Here is a 17,290-nt window from a genome sequence, read left to right on the forward strand (position 1 = left end):
CTTCCGGCCTCCTAAAGATAGGGCTCTGACCACCCAAAGGGCAGATCCCATTTAAATTGATTTGACCCCACTGTAATGATACTTTACAGAGATGTCTTTGTCAGACATGGGACAGTTAGATGGGAGGGTAGAGGTCACTGAAGCTAATGAGAGGCATCCCTCAAGAGGGAACTTCCTCAGGCAGATTATACCTGAACTGATAGCTGATGGGTAGGGGATGAGATGGCTGATGATTTCAGGCAGAAAAACCAGTTTGAGCATAGCCCTGAGAGAAACAACAGCATCCCGTTTTCCTGAACCACTGAATAGCAGTACCTTCGACTAGACCAAATGGTGCCTTTGTGCGAACTTTTAGGACACACTCTTAGGTTGAAATTTGTATCTTCTTACACCGTCTGTACAGGCTACCCTTATTCCCTGTACATTAGTATTTTAGTGTTGAGAGACGGCTGAGATGAGGTCAGGGCAGTAGACTAGTTGCAAGTGTGTCAAATCCTCTGTGCCCCGCCCCCGCCCCCGGTATTCTGGAGCTCCCCGTTCCCGTGGGGGTTACAACGCCTGGGCGTTCTGGCAGCCCACGCACTACTGGCCAGGTCAAGGCCTTAACCCCCCTCAGGGGAGCAGCCATCTGCCATCTGTTAGGTCAAATCATTTTCTAAACTTTTACTAGCTTCCGATATTCTCACCTGCAAAATGGGGTAATGATAACTAACTCTCTAGATGATCGCTGGAGATATACTGCATGGGAAATTCTCCATCTTCCGTATATATATGGGTTTATTAAAGGGTACTGGGGCTGGGGAAACAAGGAAGGAGAATGATCTAAATCCAAGGTACGGCTGAGAGAGGCGGAGCTATATGTAAACACAGAACAGTCAAAACCGCATTTATCCTATTCTCTTTCCAGGTTCTGGCGAAGCGACTGCTACACAAATCACATGTCAAAGTCACGGAGAGGACGGGCTGGTACCTTCTTACCCGGACAGCACTGGCGTGGCGGGAACGACCGAGGAACCCCGGTTGCCAAGGCAACTCCCTGCGGCGGCCCCCACGTAGCAGCCGTCCGTTTCCACCCCCTCACGCCGTCACGCGTCCTCGCGCTTCCCCGCCTCCAGGCGCGCTGCGGCGCTGGCTACTGGCTAGCCGTCTCGGTCTCACTATCCTCACTCCATCCGCGGAGCCAATGGCTGGGATCGCCAGGGGTTCGTTCACGCGAGTCAGACGATGCCTCCAATACCGAGGACCAATCACAGTGCTGAGAAGGCGGGTTGGGAGCGCTCACAAGCCAATAACGGCAAAAGAAGCCGGCCTCGCGCTCTTGGTTCCACCCCCGAGGCGGAGAGGCAGGTTCCGAGGCTGCAGCACCTGGTGGAGTTAGGGTCGCCGTGTCCGGCAGTTCCCGCGCGGTCGTTCAGGTGAGGGGGCTGGAAGAGAGGCTGGTATGTCAGAAAGAGGGAGAGGCTGTCTCTGGCCAGCTGCTCCGTGGTGGGAGCGGGGTCCGGCGTGAGTGGGTGCTCGGGGCGTCAGTGCCGGATATGAGGACGGCTACCAGAGGGAGCGGATGAAAGCGGTGCGAAGTCTTAAATGATGGAATCGGGGTTGGGCCCTGTTTCTTGCCCTTTAAGAGCTTTATAGTCCTCGAAGACGGGAAATATTAGGAGATAGTTAACAGCGTGGGGGTGAAAGAGTGATGAGAATGTTTTACAAACACGGAAGCACTAGCGGGGGATAAGCTCTGTTTTCGTGCAGTTGCGGAGTGGAGTGGTTGGGAAGGGCGTCTGAGACGGAGGTTACTGAAGGATGAATAGGAGTTGGATAGGGTGGCATCACCGGCTAGGGAATGCTGTGTCTGTTACACGTGAAATATAAGAATATGTTGAGGTGGAAGATACGATAGATGAAGGGTGGGGAAAGGCCTGGCAGGACCTGATTTGCTTCGCTGAGGGCCTTGGTCTTTGTCTTTAAGGGAGGCACTCCCTTGAATTTTGTACGAAGAAGGGGGTTAACTCCTCTGTGTAGATAATATCCTGGCATTGTATCGTTTCGGGAGGGCAAACTTCGAGATTGGGCAGCTCCAGCAAATGAGGGAATTTTGCAGTCCGGGCTCAGCGAAGGTAAAGGGCCAAAGGACAGACACAGGCTGACCGCCCTCAGACAGCTAAACTTCAGGGTTTCCTCAGAGAATCCACGGAGAACTAACTTTTTCTGAGGATAAAGTAGGTTTTCCATCAAGTTGCACAGGATGAGAAAAGGAAAAGAAAATTCACTATTTCCCCCTCCCCTCTCCTCTTTAATTCCTAGTTTTTGCTTTTGTTCATTTGGCAAACGTGTATCCACTTTACTTTCTTGTGTTGGGAGAGTGAACTCCTGAATGTTAATTAAACCAAGTATCTCTAAATTGGGAGCGATTTTGAAGGCTTGTCTTAGGCAGCAGAGACAGGAGAGACTTAGAACATTCTTTCGGTAATGACTAAATAGGTGATGGTGCAATTCACCAAATTAGAGGTTAAAGAAGGTAGAGTATTTGGGCAGGGATGCAGGGGGCAGTTGTTGAACTTTTGGACATGTTGAGTTTGATGGGCTTCTGAACGGTCTCTTTGGAGATGGCCAGTAGAGTTTTAGATAATCAGAACCTGGAGTTTAGGAGAGAGGGCTAGGGATAGAAAGGTTGTGCATGTCAGTGTATTTTTAAAACAGGAAATAGTTGCCATCACGCTAGGTACTCTGAAATATGTGGAAAGGGGTAAGGAAAACATTTTTGGGAAACTAACCTCCATTCCCAAGTCTTCTTTCTCAAAAAGCGGTAGCATAAACATACTAAATCAGAAAGCGCTGTCTTCTTTCTCATCTCCTGGTTGAGTATTTGGATCTGATGTGCCCTCTCCTCAAAACATTCCCTGTACCTCCCACCCCACCCTACTTTACTCTGTTTTAATGAGGTCACCTCCCCCTTATGCTCCAGGTCTCTTGTTTTAAGAACTCTTTCCTGGTCCTCTGTGTTCTAGCACTCTGTATTTCCAACCCGTTATTGTCCTTATCACTTAATTTTATGATAGTCTGGTTTTTGCTTTGTATTCCTTATTAGAGTTTATATTTTGATATCAGGGGTGAGGACAGCAGCTAGCATAGTAGCTGACATAGTAGCATAAATTAAATCAGAGTGAATACATGTGAATTCCAAGAACCAAGGAAGGAGAGTATTTTAAGGAGAGAAGTATCAGATCTTCAGATTGGTCAAATAAAATAAACTGCAAAGAATGTTTGTTGGATTTGGCAGCTAGGAGATCCTTAGTGATTGTATTAGTAAGAGTAAATTCAGTGCAGTGAAGAGAATGGAAAGCCGATTGTAATAGCTGGAGAGTCAATGGGAAATGTGAAAATGAAGACATTATGTATAGAATAATCTTTAAGGAGCTTTGGGAAAGCTGTAGGAAGTACTCCCTTCTTACTATAATATTTCTTGTGTGCTTTGTTATTTCTGATTACAGTAGAGCATAAGGGATGAGTGCATAGGCTCCCCCAGTTAGTATTTTTGTAACTTGGGTTATAAAAGTTGTTTATTCTTTCTAAACCTGAGTTTTTCAATTATAGAAGAGATAATAAAATTACCTACTTCATGAAGGTGTGGTAGGGATTAAAGTCTTTAATATATTGAGAGAGCATACAGAACTCTTAAAACACAGTTCCTGGGGGCACCTGGGTGGCTCAGTGGGTTAAGCCTCTGCCTTCGGCTCAGGTCATGATCTCAGGGTCCTGGGATCAAGCCCCGCATCGGGCTCTCTGCTCTGCGGGGAGCCTGCTTCCCCCTCTCTCTCGCCTGACTCTGCCTACTTCTGATCTCTGTCGAATAAATAAGTAAAATCTTTAAAAAAAAAAAAAAAAACACAGTTCCTAGCATGTAAGAAGTGCTCAAAATTGTTAGCTTCTTGTAGCTACTATGTGTTGGGTCCTATGTTAAGGACTTCACGTGTGTTAGGTCTTGGACCCATTAGAACTATTGTTTTTCTTTTTTCAGCTTCATGAGGGTGTAATTGACAGGTAAAATTGTAAGATATTTAATGTATATTGTGGTGATTTAATATATATATACACTATGAAAAGATCCCCACGATCTAGTTACTATTGTTACTGTGTACATTTTGCAGATGATAAAACCGAGGCTCAGAGAGGTTATGTAACTTGCTCAAGGACACACAGCAAGTAAGTGTTGTTGGTTCATTGCCACATTTGGCAACAACCTCATGAAAAATGAGAATTGGAATGACTTTTACCTTGAAGTTAGAAGACTGAAGATATCTTGGTGTGAGCGGGAACTATATTGCAAGTAGTTGAGGGGATTGTGTGGGTAAGAGCAAAGCAGGGGGAAGGCTTTTTGTTGATTTCTCCCTAGAGAAAGAAGTTGGTTCAAAGAAAAGGAAGAGGGACAGTGGCTTGGGGAAGAGGGAATACAGGTTAGGAAAACTTTTCACTAGAAATGAAGACTTGAATATGTTTTTAAACTTGAGAGGATGGACTTAGTGAAGAGGGGAGAAATGAAAGATGAGAAAGGATAAGTGACAGACAAGTTCCCAGGTAAAATAAGAACATAAGACTAGTCCCTTTCAGAGAGGGTGAGTGAGAAAAGAGAAATTTTGAGGTTGGGATGGCCCAGGATGTATCTGTGGCCTCCATAGTACAAGTCATTTGAGAGTGAGTAGGACAAAATTCTAAGTGAATTCTGAGATCTGAGGAAGCTAGCTAATCTTCCCAGTATCCTCCATGAGGAAGGGGTCCAAGGTCAATATGGGAACAATAAGCATCTGCCTTTAGCTCAGGTCATGATCCCAGGGTTCTGGGATCTAGTCCCACACTGGGCTTCCTTCTCAGTCGGGGTTCTGCTTCTCCCTCTCCCTCTGCCCCTGCTTGCTCTCTCGTGCTCTCTCTCTCAAATAAATAAAATCTTTTTAAAAAATAAAATATTTTTGGTTTTAGTCTATCATAATTCATAAATTGGGAACAACAGTGAACATTTTTAGGAAAGTGACATTTTTGTAAACTTGAAAGTATCAGCATCTTTAGTTCAGCATCCTTGGCTATGGAGTATGTAAGTATAATTGTAAGAAGGTATAAAATGGAAAGTAAAATTTTTGGCTTCTCCTCCATAATGGAACCCCCCCACCCACTGAGTGTGCACATAATGCAAATGCATGTATCTGTTACTTCTTGATCTCTTTTCCTTAAAGTCATCACTCTCAATTGTTCCCATTGTTCCTCAGATATCCTTCCATACATTTCCTGTGTGTGGGTATGTGTCCATCCATCCATCTGTCCATAAACATGAACGTGCACAGTATAGAACCTTTTCACAAACACTAGGTGGGGAAGCTCTTGTTATGTGCATTATTCCGCAACTTGCTGTTTCACTTAACATTGTATCTTGGGACATCTTTCTATGTAGAACATAAAGATTTTCCTGTTCTTTGAAATGGCTGCATAATTGTCTCTGGAAGGACTTAGGGTTTATTTAACTCCTTTCTTATTAATGGGCTTATTTCTGTAGTTTTCCTTTTTTCTTTGTTTTTGCTGCTATAAGCAATGCTTCTTTGTGAGTGAGAAAATTGCTGGGTCAAAAGGTATATTTATTTTGGAATTGTGACAAGTACTGTGAATTTTTCTTCAAAGGCCTACTGATCTTTCCATCAACAATGTATAATGGTGCCTGTTTCCCCAAATTGTTACCCTTGCCAGTACTGTCTCCTGAACACTGAAACTTTTGAAGACTTTTGTTTTAGGGTGTATTCAATCTGAGCTGCTTATTTGTTTAGTGAACATTTGTATTTACTTTTCCGTGAACCCCTTGGGAATGGCCTTTGTCATTTTTCTATTGGGTTTTTAGTCTTTTCCTAAAGCACACTTTGCAGCCGTTTATCATAAGTTTTGGAAATATTTTTTCTGGTTTGCCATTTGATCTTTGACTTTATTTATAATTGTCTTTTTATAACAAGCATATTTAATTTTTATGTAGTCTTATTTGGCACACTTTTTCTTTATAGGTTTTTTGGTGTGCTTTTTGTTTTTTTGGTTTTAAGTGACACTTGAACTCCATCATTGCAGATTGAAGGTACAAGTTTTTCCATGGAGACCACATTGAAAAGTCTCTTTAAAGATAGTTTGAAGTTCTTTCTCTACTGTTGTTCTTTTAGATCTTGCTCTTGAAAGTTAACATGTGGCTTTTAATTTTTATTTTTAAAAGATTTTATTTATTTATTTGAGAGAGAGAGAGAGCGCATGCGCGCGAGGAGGGGCGGTAGCATGGAGGGAGGGGCAGGGATGGGGAAAGAATCTCAAGTGGATTCTGCCCTGGAGGGCAGAGGGCAGGCTAGATCTCATGACCCTGAGATCATGACCTGAGCGGAAACTAAGAGTTGGATGCTTAACTGGCTGAGCCACCCAGGTGCCCCAACACGTGGCTGGCTGGCTTATTTATTTATTTAAATTAAACTAATTTAACATAATGTATTGTTTGTTTCAGAGATACAGGTCTGTGATTCATCAGTTTTATATAATTGCAACACATACTGTCCCCAATATCTATCACCCAGTTTCCCCATTCCCTTACTCTCTCCCCTCCAGCAAACCTCGGTTTGTTTCCTAAGATTAAGAAGAGTCTCATAAATCAGTGTCTGCAAATGGTCATGGTGATGATATCCATTATACCTTTGTTGTTTTTAAAATTATCAGAAGATGAATTTTAAAAATTATTTTCTGGGAATTTCATTGTTTGGCTTACTTGGTTTGCTTGCTTGCTTATTTATTAATTTATTTTTTATTTGCCTTTACAGAATTCTAAGGCTTTCTGCAGAGATTTGAAAAATGGCAACAAATGAAAGTGTCAGCATCTTTAGTTCAGCATCGTTGGCTGTGGAGTATGTAGATTCACTTTTACCTGAGAACCCTCTACAAGAACCATTTAAAAATGCATGGAACTATATGTTGGATAATTATACAAAGTTCCAGATTGCAACATGGGGATCTTTGATAGTTCATGAGGTCCTTTATTTCTTGTTCTGTTTACCTGGATTTTTGTTTCAATTTATACCTTACATGAAAAAGTACAAAATTCAAAAGGTGAGTGTGATGTACTTGCAATGAAATGTTATCATTCATGTCGAATATTTTAAAAGTAAATGTAACTTTGTTTTGAGAGAACCTAGATCAGGTTTGTCTAATAGAAATAGAAGGAACATATGTAATTTTACATTTTCTGATAGAATACATAAAAAGGTATAAAGAAATAGGGAAATTAATTTTAATATTTAATACAATAAATTGAAACATTTCAACAAGTAATCAGAATTTAAAAGTACTTAGTAGGTTATTTTCTGTTAATATTCTCACAAAAAAAGTCTTTGGAATTGGGTGTCTTATGTTAATTTTAGCCCATCAAAGTTTAGCCATATTTAAAGTGTTCACTAGCCACATATTTCTAGTTCCTGTCACATTGGACAGTGCTAGATTATTATTGATAATGTTTCAAGAATAATTTTTTAAATTGTGCTTTTAGTATATGTGACATTTATCTAATTTGGGTTTATGATCTTTAAACTAGCTGGAAAGAGACATTATGGGCATGTGTAGATACTTTGCAATTCTCTCCATCTCCTAATGTCTCAGCCATTAGTGTATGTTTAATATCATAAGATCTTGATCAGGGCTATTAAAAGTTTTGTTTTTTCCTTAAATATATAATGGTGGTTCTGCAGGATTCATGTCATCATGCTCCTAGAGTCTAGATATTTGCTTTAGTGTACTAAATTCCTTGAGATTCCCACCATGCATGACAAAATGTTGAGATAGACACAGTGCCTCTTCTCCATTGTAGTCATGGAGGAAATAGTGAGCTCTAGCCCTGTGAAGACTAGAGCTTGTCCGGGTGTCCAGAACAGAGTCCAAACTCGCTTATCAGAGATGAGTTATCAGCACTTGGCAAACCCGTGGTAGTGTCTAATACTTGCTGTTTACTTTCTAAAAAGTCATGCCAAACTAAAACTCAGGGGCACATGGTCTTGGTAGAAAGTGGACATCTTGAGAGCATTGACCTGTGGAGAATGATTTGTACTCACCAAATACACACCAGGTGGCAGTCATCGTGCACATTTTCCCCCATCAGTCTCCTAGCCCCGTTGCCTCTCCCAGTGAGTCTCACTGTAAGTGCTCACTCAAGTGCTGATGCCGATCCTTTCTGGGGGTAGTCCATGGGGTCAGGCCAGTAGACTCTAAGCCAAAGGAAAGGGGGGAGGAAATAAAAAGGGACATGCCCAAAGAGGGGTATCCTGTAAATTAAGGACAGACGTTCCAAAAGCTTTTTATAACAAGGCCTGCTTTGAAAGGCAGAATTCAGTTTGGATGTGTAAGTTCTCATGCATGTTTGGGGTGATTCTGGAGATTTTTTTTTTTTTTTCTTTTTGCAGGTTCTTTAATGAGTCAGGTAATACAGCCTGCTAACATGCCATGGAGGTAGAAATCAGCAGAATGCTCCCAACATCCTAAGCAATTACTTTCTTCAACTGTCCTTGGGTTCAGAGCCATGATAATCAGATTTTATCACATTTTAGCCTCTCGTTCTGAAATCCTCTTTCCTACTGATAAATGTGTTAAGATTAAATACGTGTCACCACGTAGTTGTTTATAGGGCTGATACGTGGTGTGTCTGGCCAGGTCAGAGCATCCTTGTTGTCCTCCTCCTCCCCTCTGCCCTTGACTCACTAGTCAGAGGTGGGAACTTTTCCAGAAAGGCCTTTTTCAGTTAAGGTTTTATGCATGACTTTAAAATAAACTGTCGCAAAAGACAATACAAGTAGTTGTCTAGTTGGTTACAGGTAGTTATTTATAAACAAATTGAAAGGCTGGTTAGTGTGGCTTCACATTGCCTTGTCCTTCTTTCAGTTTCACAACCATTAAAAATCCCTGCTTTGGATCTTCTTAGTACAAAAATGAATTGTGATAGTAAAGCAGTATAGGTTTTCACAAAACAAGGGGTTTAAAGATAAGCAACAAAATTAGTAAAATTAATCACAAGTTTATTTATTTCAAAGGAAGATCCCCTGAAGCACTGAGGATACAGGAAGAGGTTGCTGGTGGTGATGAGCATAGCAGCTTTCAAATGGAATAGACTACCAGACAGTTAATGCACTTTAGAAAGTCTGATGTCTTACTAGTTCTCTAGGAATGTTCTTCCAGGGGGTATATACTAAAACTATTCCTTTTTTTTTAAAAAAAGATTTTATTTATTTATTTTGAGAGAGAGTACATAGGGGCTGGGGGCAGAAGCAGAGGGAGAAGCAGGCTCACTACTGAGCAGGCAGCCTGATTCGGGACTTGATTCCAGGACCCTAAAATCAGGGCCTGAGCGGAAGGCTGCCGCTTAACCGACTGAGCCACTCAGGTACACCTGAAACCATTCTTTCTGGAGTCAGTTTTCCTAGTAGTATTCCTTCATATTAACTTGTAGTTATATATAAAGTAAAATATGGTAAACCCTGATATTCACCAGGTATTTGTATTTCATTGTTCACTATTTTTTAAACTAATTTGTCCACACTGTGATTTTTTTAGTCATAATTGATAAATTTTTGTGTTAATTGCTATAGCTAAATGAGTATCAGATTCAAGCTAGGATATTAAAAGCCTGTTAAACATGGTCCTTAGGGAGAAATTGCCCAAGCTGGATTTATATTTTGTCCTCAGTCACAGACTGGAGGTTTGGAGTAGTGAGGTCGGATAATCTCAGAGATAGCCAATGACAAATTATCTTGTCTAATCCCTTCATTTTATTGTTAAGGAAACTGAATTGTGGGCATTACAGAGCCAGCTAACTAGTTGGTGAAGGCCCTGAGATTGGAGACTGGCTCTCTAGATTGGTTATCAATTGGATGCTTTTCCTTTTTTTTTTTTTTCCCCCTATTATGGAAGAGAACTCAGAATTTTAAGAACAACAACAAGAAGGAGAATTTTAAGTCCAGAACTGGAGACCTAGCTTTTAGTTAGTCCTGGTTCTAATCACTGCCTGTGTGATCCTGGGCTACTAGGTGGTTGACCTCTTTGGGCTTCTGCTAATGAGCAGTAGTTTCCATACTTGGGATATTATGGTTTAGTTAAAAAAGTATCATTGGCAGAAGTCTAAATGTTTAAGTAAGGACATTGAAAACAAAGCAATAACTATTATTTATTATCACCATCTTTTTGTAAAACCAAAAGTACTTTTTCTTATCTAACTGCAGCCATTTGAAAATTTATTTATTTATTTATTTGAGAGAGAGAGAGTATGCACTTGCACAAGAGGGGGAGGGGCTGAGAGCGAGGGAGAAGCAGATTCCCTGCTGAGCAGGGAGCCAGTCCCAGGAGGATCATGACCTGAGCCCAAGGCAGATGCTTAACCAACTGAGCCACTCAGGCACCCCTAACTGCAGCCCTTTAAATTGAATAAATTTAGTTTTTTTATATGGCTTGCTAAGCCAGTTGATATCCTGATGAGGTTTTTGAAATATTTATTATATTGATCTTACTTTTCTCATTCTGGCTTTCATCTCTGAACACTTATCTGTGGGCAGTAGGTCTCCATTCTTTGGGAACCACTGGACCCATTTCCGAAGTTCTTCCAGCCCAGAGTTTATAATTCTGTCATCAGATGTGAACAAAAATATGCTAATTTCTGGGAAAGAACACCACTGAATGGCTGACAGCACGGATTTCCCTTTGTAATAAAGGCTTCAGTACCGCCTGCAGGACTGTTTGCACACTTGGGAGAACCCACCTGTGCTCTGAGCATCACGCATTTGTGCTCTGAGATTCCTGGGTGACAGAAGGGAATGATGTGGGACGCAAAGACTGGACAGTTACTCTGTAGTGTTTCTTTGGTTCATTTGAGATCGTTACACCTGGGTTTGTCTATTAACAGTTTTTTTTTACCTATTTATTTATTTATTTATTTTTTAAAAGATTTTTATTTATTTATTTGACAGAGAGAGATCACAAGCAGGCAGAGAGGCAGGCAGAGAGAGAGAGGAAGGGGGAAGCAGGCTCCCTGCTGAGCAGAGAGCCCGATGCGGGACTCGATCCCAGGACCCTGAGATCATGACCTGAGCCGAAGGCAGCGGCTTAACCCACTGAGCCACCCAGGCGCCCCTTTTTTACCTATTTAAACTAGTGATCACAGTTGTCAAGGATTTAGAAGGGGAGGAGGCTGTGATTCCTAGGTCTCAGTTACTGTCACACAGTCACTGTAATACAGAATTCACATCGTAAGATTAATTAAATAATGTAGAATTAAGGTTATCTGGAAACATTACAGAAACAATTAAAAATTCGTTCTAAGTATAAAGTCAAGCTACTGATAGCTGAGGCTAATGCTAAATATTGTGATTTTTTTTTCTCCATAGGATAAACCAGAAACATGGGAAAACCAGTGGAAATGTTTTAAAGTACTTCTCTTTAATCACTTTTTTATCCAGCTTCCTTTGATCTGTGGAACTTACTATTTTACAGAGTATTTTAATATACCTTATGATTGGGAAAGAATGCCAAGATGGTATGTATATAAAGATTTGATTTTGATACTCAGTCATGTTTTATCATCTAATTAAAATAATTCTTCATGTTTCTTTCTTCATTTGTTTGTTCTAAACTTTAGAAGTAATTAAAACATAGAAAAGTAAGCCATAGTAGAAACTTAAAACATTCCCATTTTCCTGTCTTTGTGTTTTAATGTAATATTTTATTGGAAAGTTATTTATTTAGATATTTTTGGAAAGTGATTTCTTACGTCAGATAAGTTTTGTTAGCATCCTTTATAAAATTTTATACAGATATACCCACTTATACCAAGAAAAACTATATTACATTTTAAGTCTGAAGTGAATAAAAAGAAAAGAGAGAGTAATTGTGAGGTTTATAAAAGTTGTGTGCATATAGGAACAAATATATATTACCTGAGCACTAGTAGTTGTGTTCAAATGATGTTTGTATTCAACTGTCTGCTCTTGACATAACCTGAATAGAGATATACCAATTATATAGATGTATACTTTTTCATTGTAACATATATTATATAAGAGTTTTTGTGTATGTGTTTATTTGTATATAAATATATTTTGCCCATTGCACTTACATCCCTCTCTTTGGTGGAAAGAAGTGATGATTTTATGTTGATAATCTCAGTTCAAGTCCCTCATCAATATTACTCTTTTCCTAGAAGTTTCAGATTTTGTTTCTTAACTTTGATTTTATACATGTGAAATTATTTTCCAGTTTTTTGTTTTTTAAGTAGGCTCCACACCCAGCATTCAGCTTGAATTCATGATCCTTAAGTCAAGAGTTGCATATTCTATCTCCTAAGCCAGCCAGACGCCCCTGTGCCTGTGAATTTTTAAAAATGAACTAGAATTGGAATAGTGGTCTGCTTCAGGTGCTATTATAGAGCCACTTTGTACATAGCAGTTATGGGAGTTTGCTGATCTGTGTATCCAGGTCAGTCAAGCTGGTTAGTGGGTATTTGGTTCATGTAATTCCTCAAACAGTGATCCCAAGTAAAAGCTTAGATCACTTAAGTAGAAGTTATTTTATGCTCATTACAGTATTTTCATCCTAAAGGTACCTGCTTTTGGCAAAATGCTTTGGCTGTGCGGTGATTGAGGATACCTGGCACTATTTCCTGCATAGGCTCTTACACCACAAAAGAATATATAAATATATTCATAAAATTCATCATGAGTTTCAGGTATGTTAGAATTATTTTTAATACATTTTTTTCAATTGGAGGCAAAATGCTTTTTTAAAATCATCTGAGGTTTTAAAAAAAATTGTCAATGATGTTTTTATTTCTTTCTCTTTGGCATGAACATGTTAAGAACATCACACACACACACACACACACACACACACACACACACACACACGGCCAGTTCTATAAATGTTCAAGGAAAGTGTTAACATGAAATAGTTCAGTCTCTCATTTGGGCCAGACCACTCTCCTGTTCTGGTTGGTATGTGGCAGATGAATAGAGACCATAGTGATATTAAGGTTATTTAAATTGGACCCCAAAACAATGAATGGGTCATCTTTAAATTTCTAAAAGTGTTACCGACTTGTTTAATGAGCACCTTTCCACCTCATTCTGATGCCCACAAAAACCTATTTTATCAGAACTGCTTTGATGTACCTTTATCAGACTGATTATGTCATATATTCCACATTGGCCCTGATTACGTGGAATGCTAAATCAAGTATCCCTTTCTTGGCAAAACAAATTCAGAAGCATAAACCAAAATTGGAATTTAAGTCAGTTGTTTAATACCTTTATCTTAAACCATCAGAGTCAGTTACTGAGATTCTATTAAGGACATCCCTTGATGTTTTGATGTTTGGTAGGAACAAAAAGGTGTTTTTATTGAGAATTACTGTTATTTGTTTATATATGTATGGCTAGATATATTGCCATTACTTAAAGAAACAATCTAATTTGATAAAACTGTATGCATAAATTAGAATATATGTATTTGTCGTGGTTCTCTGACAAATCAATAGGAGATACACACATTTATTTTAAGGAACTGGCTCATGTGATTGTGGGGATTGGCAGATCTGAAATGCATTGGACAGACCACAGACTGGAAATTCAAGCAGGGTTTCCATATTATGGTAGTGAGAATTCTTTCTTCCTCATGAGACCTCAGTCTTTGCTTTTAAGGCCTTCAACTCTTTGGATAAAGCCCACTTGCATTATGGAGGATAATCCCCCTTACTCAGAGGCTAACAATTTAAATGTTAGTCACATCTATAATATATATTCATAACAATGTCCAGGCTGGTGTTTGACCAACTAAACAGTTGGGCACTATATAGCCTAGTTAAGCCGACACATAAAATTAACAGTCACAATATATTAAGGAATTCTTACGTATTTATTTTAGGCTCCATTTGGAATGGAAGCTGAGTATGCACATCCCTTGGAAACTCTGATTCTTGGAACTGGATTTTTCATTGGAATCATGCTTTTATGTGATCACGTCATTCTCCTTTGGGCATGGGTGACTATTCGTTTGATAGAAACTATTGACGTCCATAGGTGGGTTATGGTTTCTATTCAGATGTAAGGTATCAAAATATAAAATGCCAGTGTTTTCATGGTCATAAGATCATCTTTATTTCTAAGCAGACTAATAGGACAGATTAAATTGTAAAGGATATCTCCTTCCTTCATTCTTTCCTTCCACTGTTGTCTCCTCCCTCCTGCCCTCTCAGCTTCCTGAGGAAGGGAGGGGGCGAGTGCTTCAGAGCTCTACAGTTGTGGCTATCAGATTCTAGATTTGTTTTTGGAAATAAAGGATAATACTCTAAAAGAGTTGCTACATAGTGATTCTCGGGTTTAACCTTCTTAGTGCTTGATACTCATTTAACTTTGCCTAAAGGACATATACTCTCCCGGGCATAAGAACCTGTGGTGAGGAAGCTCCTCTAAAACAGAAAAGAAAAATAATTCTTGAAAATCTGTGCTTAAGATTTATTTTTATAACCCCTCATTTCATCCCCTGTTGTATAATAATTAAGTTCCATAGATCTTTGAAGGTTTTTATCTTAATTTCTGAAAATGGTTTCTAGAATATGTACCATTTTTCTGTGCGTTTTTGTCTTGTGTCAACCTGTCAGAAACAAAGTGACTTAGGTAAAGTGGAATGTTATTTGAATTAGTTAACAGGTATGTTACTATCAATGAAAATGTCAGTTATTTGAAGTGTATTTATTTCCTTAAAAATCTTGATCATTTTTATTTCAGTGGTTATGACATTCCTCTCAACCCTTTAAATCTGATCCCTTTCTATGCTGGTTCTCGGCATCATGATTTCCACCATATGAACTTCATCGGAAACTACGCTTCAACGTTTACATGGTGGGATAGAATTTTCGGAACAGACTCTCAATTTGTTGCTTACAATGAAAAGATGAAGAAGATTGAGAAAAAGACTGAATAAGTATCTCATCTAAACCTTCCTGAAGGTACACACTTTTCCTGAATTGAAGCAAGTAGCTAACATTGCTTCTGCAGAGCAGAAATAAACATGTGTCTTGGCTGCTAAGTGATACAGAGAACATTAACAACCTTTAATTATCTTCCTAGTGGGAACTTTTTCTACTTTACATAAAAGCTCTGTATATGTAGAAATAAATAAATATGTATTTAAGTACGATTTTTCATAAGGAAGTGGTAAAGGCCATGTTGCTAACCTTACAGAAAGGTTTTAAGTAATAGAAGAAGTATTAATCTATGTCTTTCCCAGTAGTATCATAGGCCTGAAGTTGAAATTGGTCTTTAAAATCTTCTAAATATATAGTGGCCATTTCAGAAACTCTCTTAGTAGGGTGTTGGCCTCGTATTGAACTTTAAACATTTTTTGGAATTGCCTAAACATCAAAGTATCATGGGTTGAACCATATCAATTGACAGCGTGAGTGAGGCTGCCGAAGCAGGAAGAGCCAGCATGGAGAACTTCACTCTTGTCCTGAGCCGACTGGTTTGGGGTGCTTCTCTTTCTTTGAGAAGTCCTTTGGGATTGCACTGTACTACTGGTGTCTATAAATTAAGGCATTTCTGAATTACAAGTGGAATATTTTAGTCTAAAGGTTTTCGGGTTACTTGAAATTTTTAAAAAATTGAGCTTTATTTCTGCTATTTACCCTTTCATTTTTGTATATCAAGTTTTCATTATACTTAAAACTGTATCTTGAAACGTGAACTGACTTGCTGTATTTGCACCTTGAACTATTGAAATAAATGTGATTTTTTTGTCTGATTATCTGGGTTCCAATTTTGAACATCAGTTGTTTTATTTTATTCTTATAAAGAAAAGTACAGAAATCATTATATTATTGTTTTGCAATAAAAGGAATAATTCTACTTTTTTAAAAAGTGCTTCATTTGCTGAACTTTTTGGGCAGTTTCGACATGTATTTATCAGGCTATGTTAGTGGGGAATTCCATTGACCTAGTATTAAGACAGCTCTTTTCTCTTTTAGAAGATGTATGCTTTCTGTACAGAGGGAAGAATAGAGTGAAACTTTTTAAAGCTTATTTAAAGCTTTAAATGGTATCTAGATTCTAACTCAAAGAGTTGGTAATTCTAACTTAGTATATGTTAGTACCAAATTTTTATTTACAATATGGAGTCGTTTCCTGGTAAGTGTCTTTTCTTTCTTTTGAAGACACATGGTGAAGAAGATTCAAATAAGGATTCAGAAAGTTAAACTGAGAATATTCTGCTAGACCATGTTTTCTAACTCGAACCTAGTCCATATGACCCTTTCCATTTTCCCTTTCTGTCCCTTCCCCTACTCTCATGGGTGTGGGTTTAGCTCTTCATTCTCAAACTGATTTTGGGGCTATGCTTAAAATCTTGTGGTTCAATTATAAGATAATCTATAGAAGCTTTAATCTTTACCTTTTGTTCTTTAATATTCATGGAATGCACAGACACCTGCATTAGTTAAAGGTGACTCAGTACTTGGGGAGAGGGTGACCTCTATCGTTGGAAATGGTACTAAACAATTTGGTATGCCTAATTCATTCTTTTCACACTAGTTAATTTACTGAGCGCTTACTGTATACCCTGAATTCTGCTATGAGCTTTAAAAAAAAAAAAGTTTATTTATTTTAGGGAGAGAGAGTGCTGGCTAGCAAGGGGAGGGATCAGGAGAGAAGCAGACTCCCTAATGAGCGTGGAGCTTGACATAGGGCTCAATCTCAGGATCCCGAGATCATGACCTGAACTGAAATCAAGAGTAGGTTGCTTGACTGACTGAGCCACCCAGGCGCCCACTCTTGTGAGCTTTTAATGCATGATCTCATTTAAGTCTCTGAGGCAAATGCCATTTTCTCCATTTACATGTGAGGGATTTGTCTGAGAGGTTAAATTACTTAAGATCACAGGGCTAGCCTTTTGACATCAGAAGCCGTGCTTGCAGCCACTACGTTTACTACAATGGAGACTTGCATCTTTTAGAAAAATCTCACAGGATAGGTTTTCAGATTTTTCCCTCACTATGTACAGTCTTCTGAGAAGAAAGTTCTAAACCAGTAGCTACCCGGAAAATAAGGTTCATACCCAACACTTTAGCACAAACAAATTTTAATACGACTTACTGGCAAGACCTCTTCTAAAATTACCTGGATTAGCTTCTATCTCTCTTCTGTTTGTGCTTGACAAAAAACATACGAAGACTAGAGTACAAATACAACACAAAGCTCTGATTCTACTCTAG

At 39.1% G+C, this 17,290-nt stretch overlaps 1 protein-coding gene across 1 annotated transcript; it reads left to right on the forward strand.

Moving 5' to 3' along the window:
• The first annotated feature begins 1,340 nt into the window (after positions 1-1,340).
• Positions 1,341-16,281, forward strand: LOC111154388 (methylsterol monooxygenase 1). The gene is made up of 6 exons (XM_022513928.1): positions 1,341-1,415; positions 6,822-7,107; positions 11,418-11,566; positions 12,628-12,754; positions 13,948-14,102; positions 14,811-16,281. Exons 2-6 carry the CDS (start codon positions 6,853-6,855, stop codon positions 15,004-15,006), a joined length of 882 nt encoding a protein of 293 aa, XP_022369636.1. The 5' UTR covers positions 1,341-1,415; positions 6,822-6,852; the 3' UTR covers positions 15,007-16,281.
• Positions 16,282-17,290: the final 1,009 nt, after the last annotated feature.

Source organism: Enhydra lutris, unplaced genomic scaffold, assembly GCF_002288905.1.
Source record: "Enhydra lutris kenyoni isolate GAN:26980312 unplaced genomic scaffold, ASM228890v2 scaffoldscaffold3, whole genome shotgun sequence".
In the NCBI taxonomy this organism is placed as follows: Eukaryota; Metazoa; Chordata; class Mammalia; order Carnivora; family Mustelidae; genus Enhydra; species Enhydra lutris.

What these genes read in the sequence shown, in the direction of transcription:
- LOC111154388 (XM_022513928.1), top strand. Translation starts at nt 6,853, where the DNA reads ATGGCAACAAATGAAAGTGTCAGCATCTTTAGTTCAGCATCGTTGGCT. An exon ending in AAAAGTACAAAATTCAAAAG is followed by an intron (nt 7,108 to 11,417) that starts GTGAGTGTGATG and finishes TTTTCTCCATAG; the next exon opens with GATAAACCAGAAACATGGGA. An exon ending in TGGGAAAGAATGCCAAGATG is followed by an intron (nt 11,567 to 12,627) that starts GTATGTATATAA and finishes TTCATCCTAAAG; the next exon opens with GTACCTGCTTTTGGCAAAAT.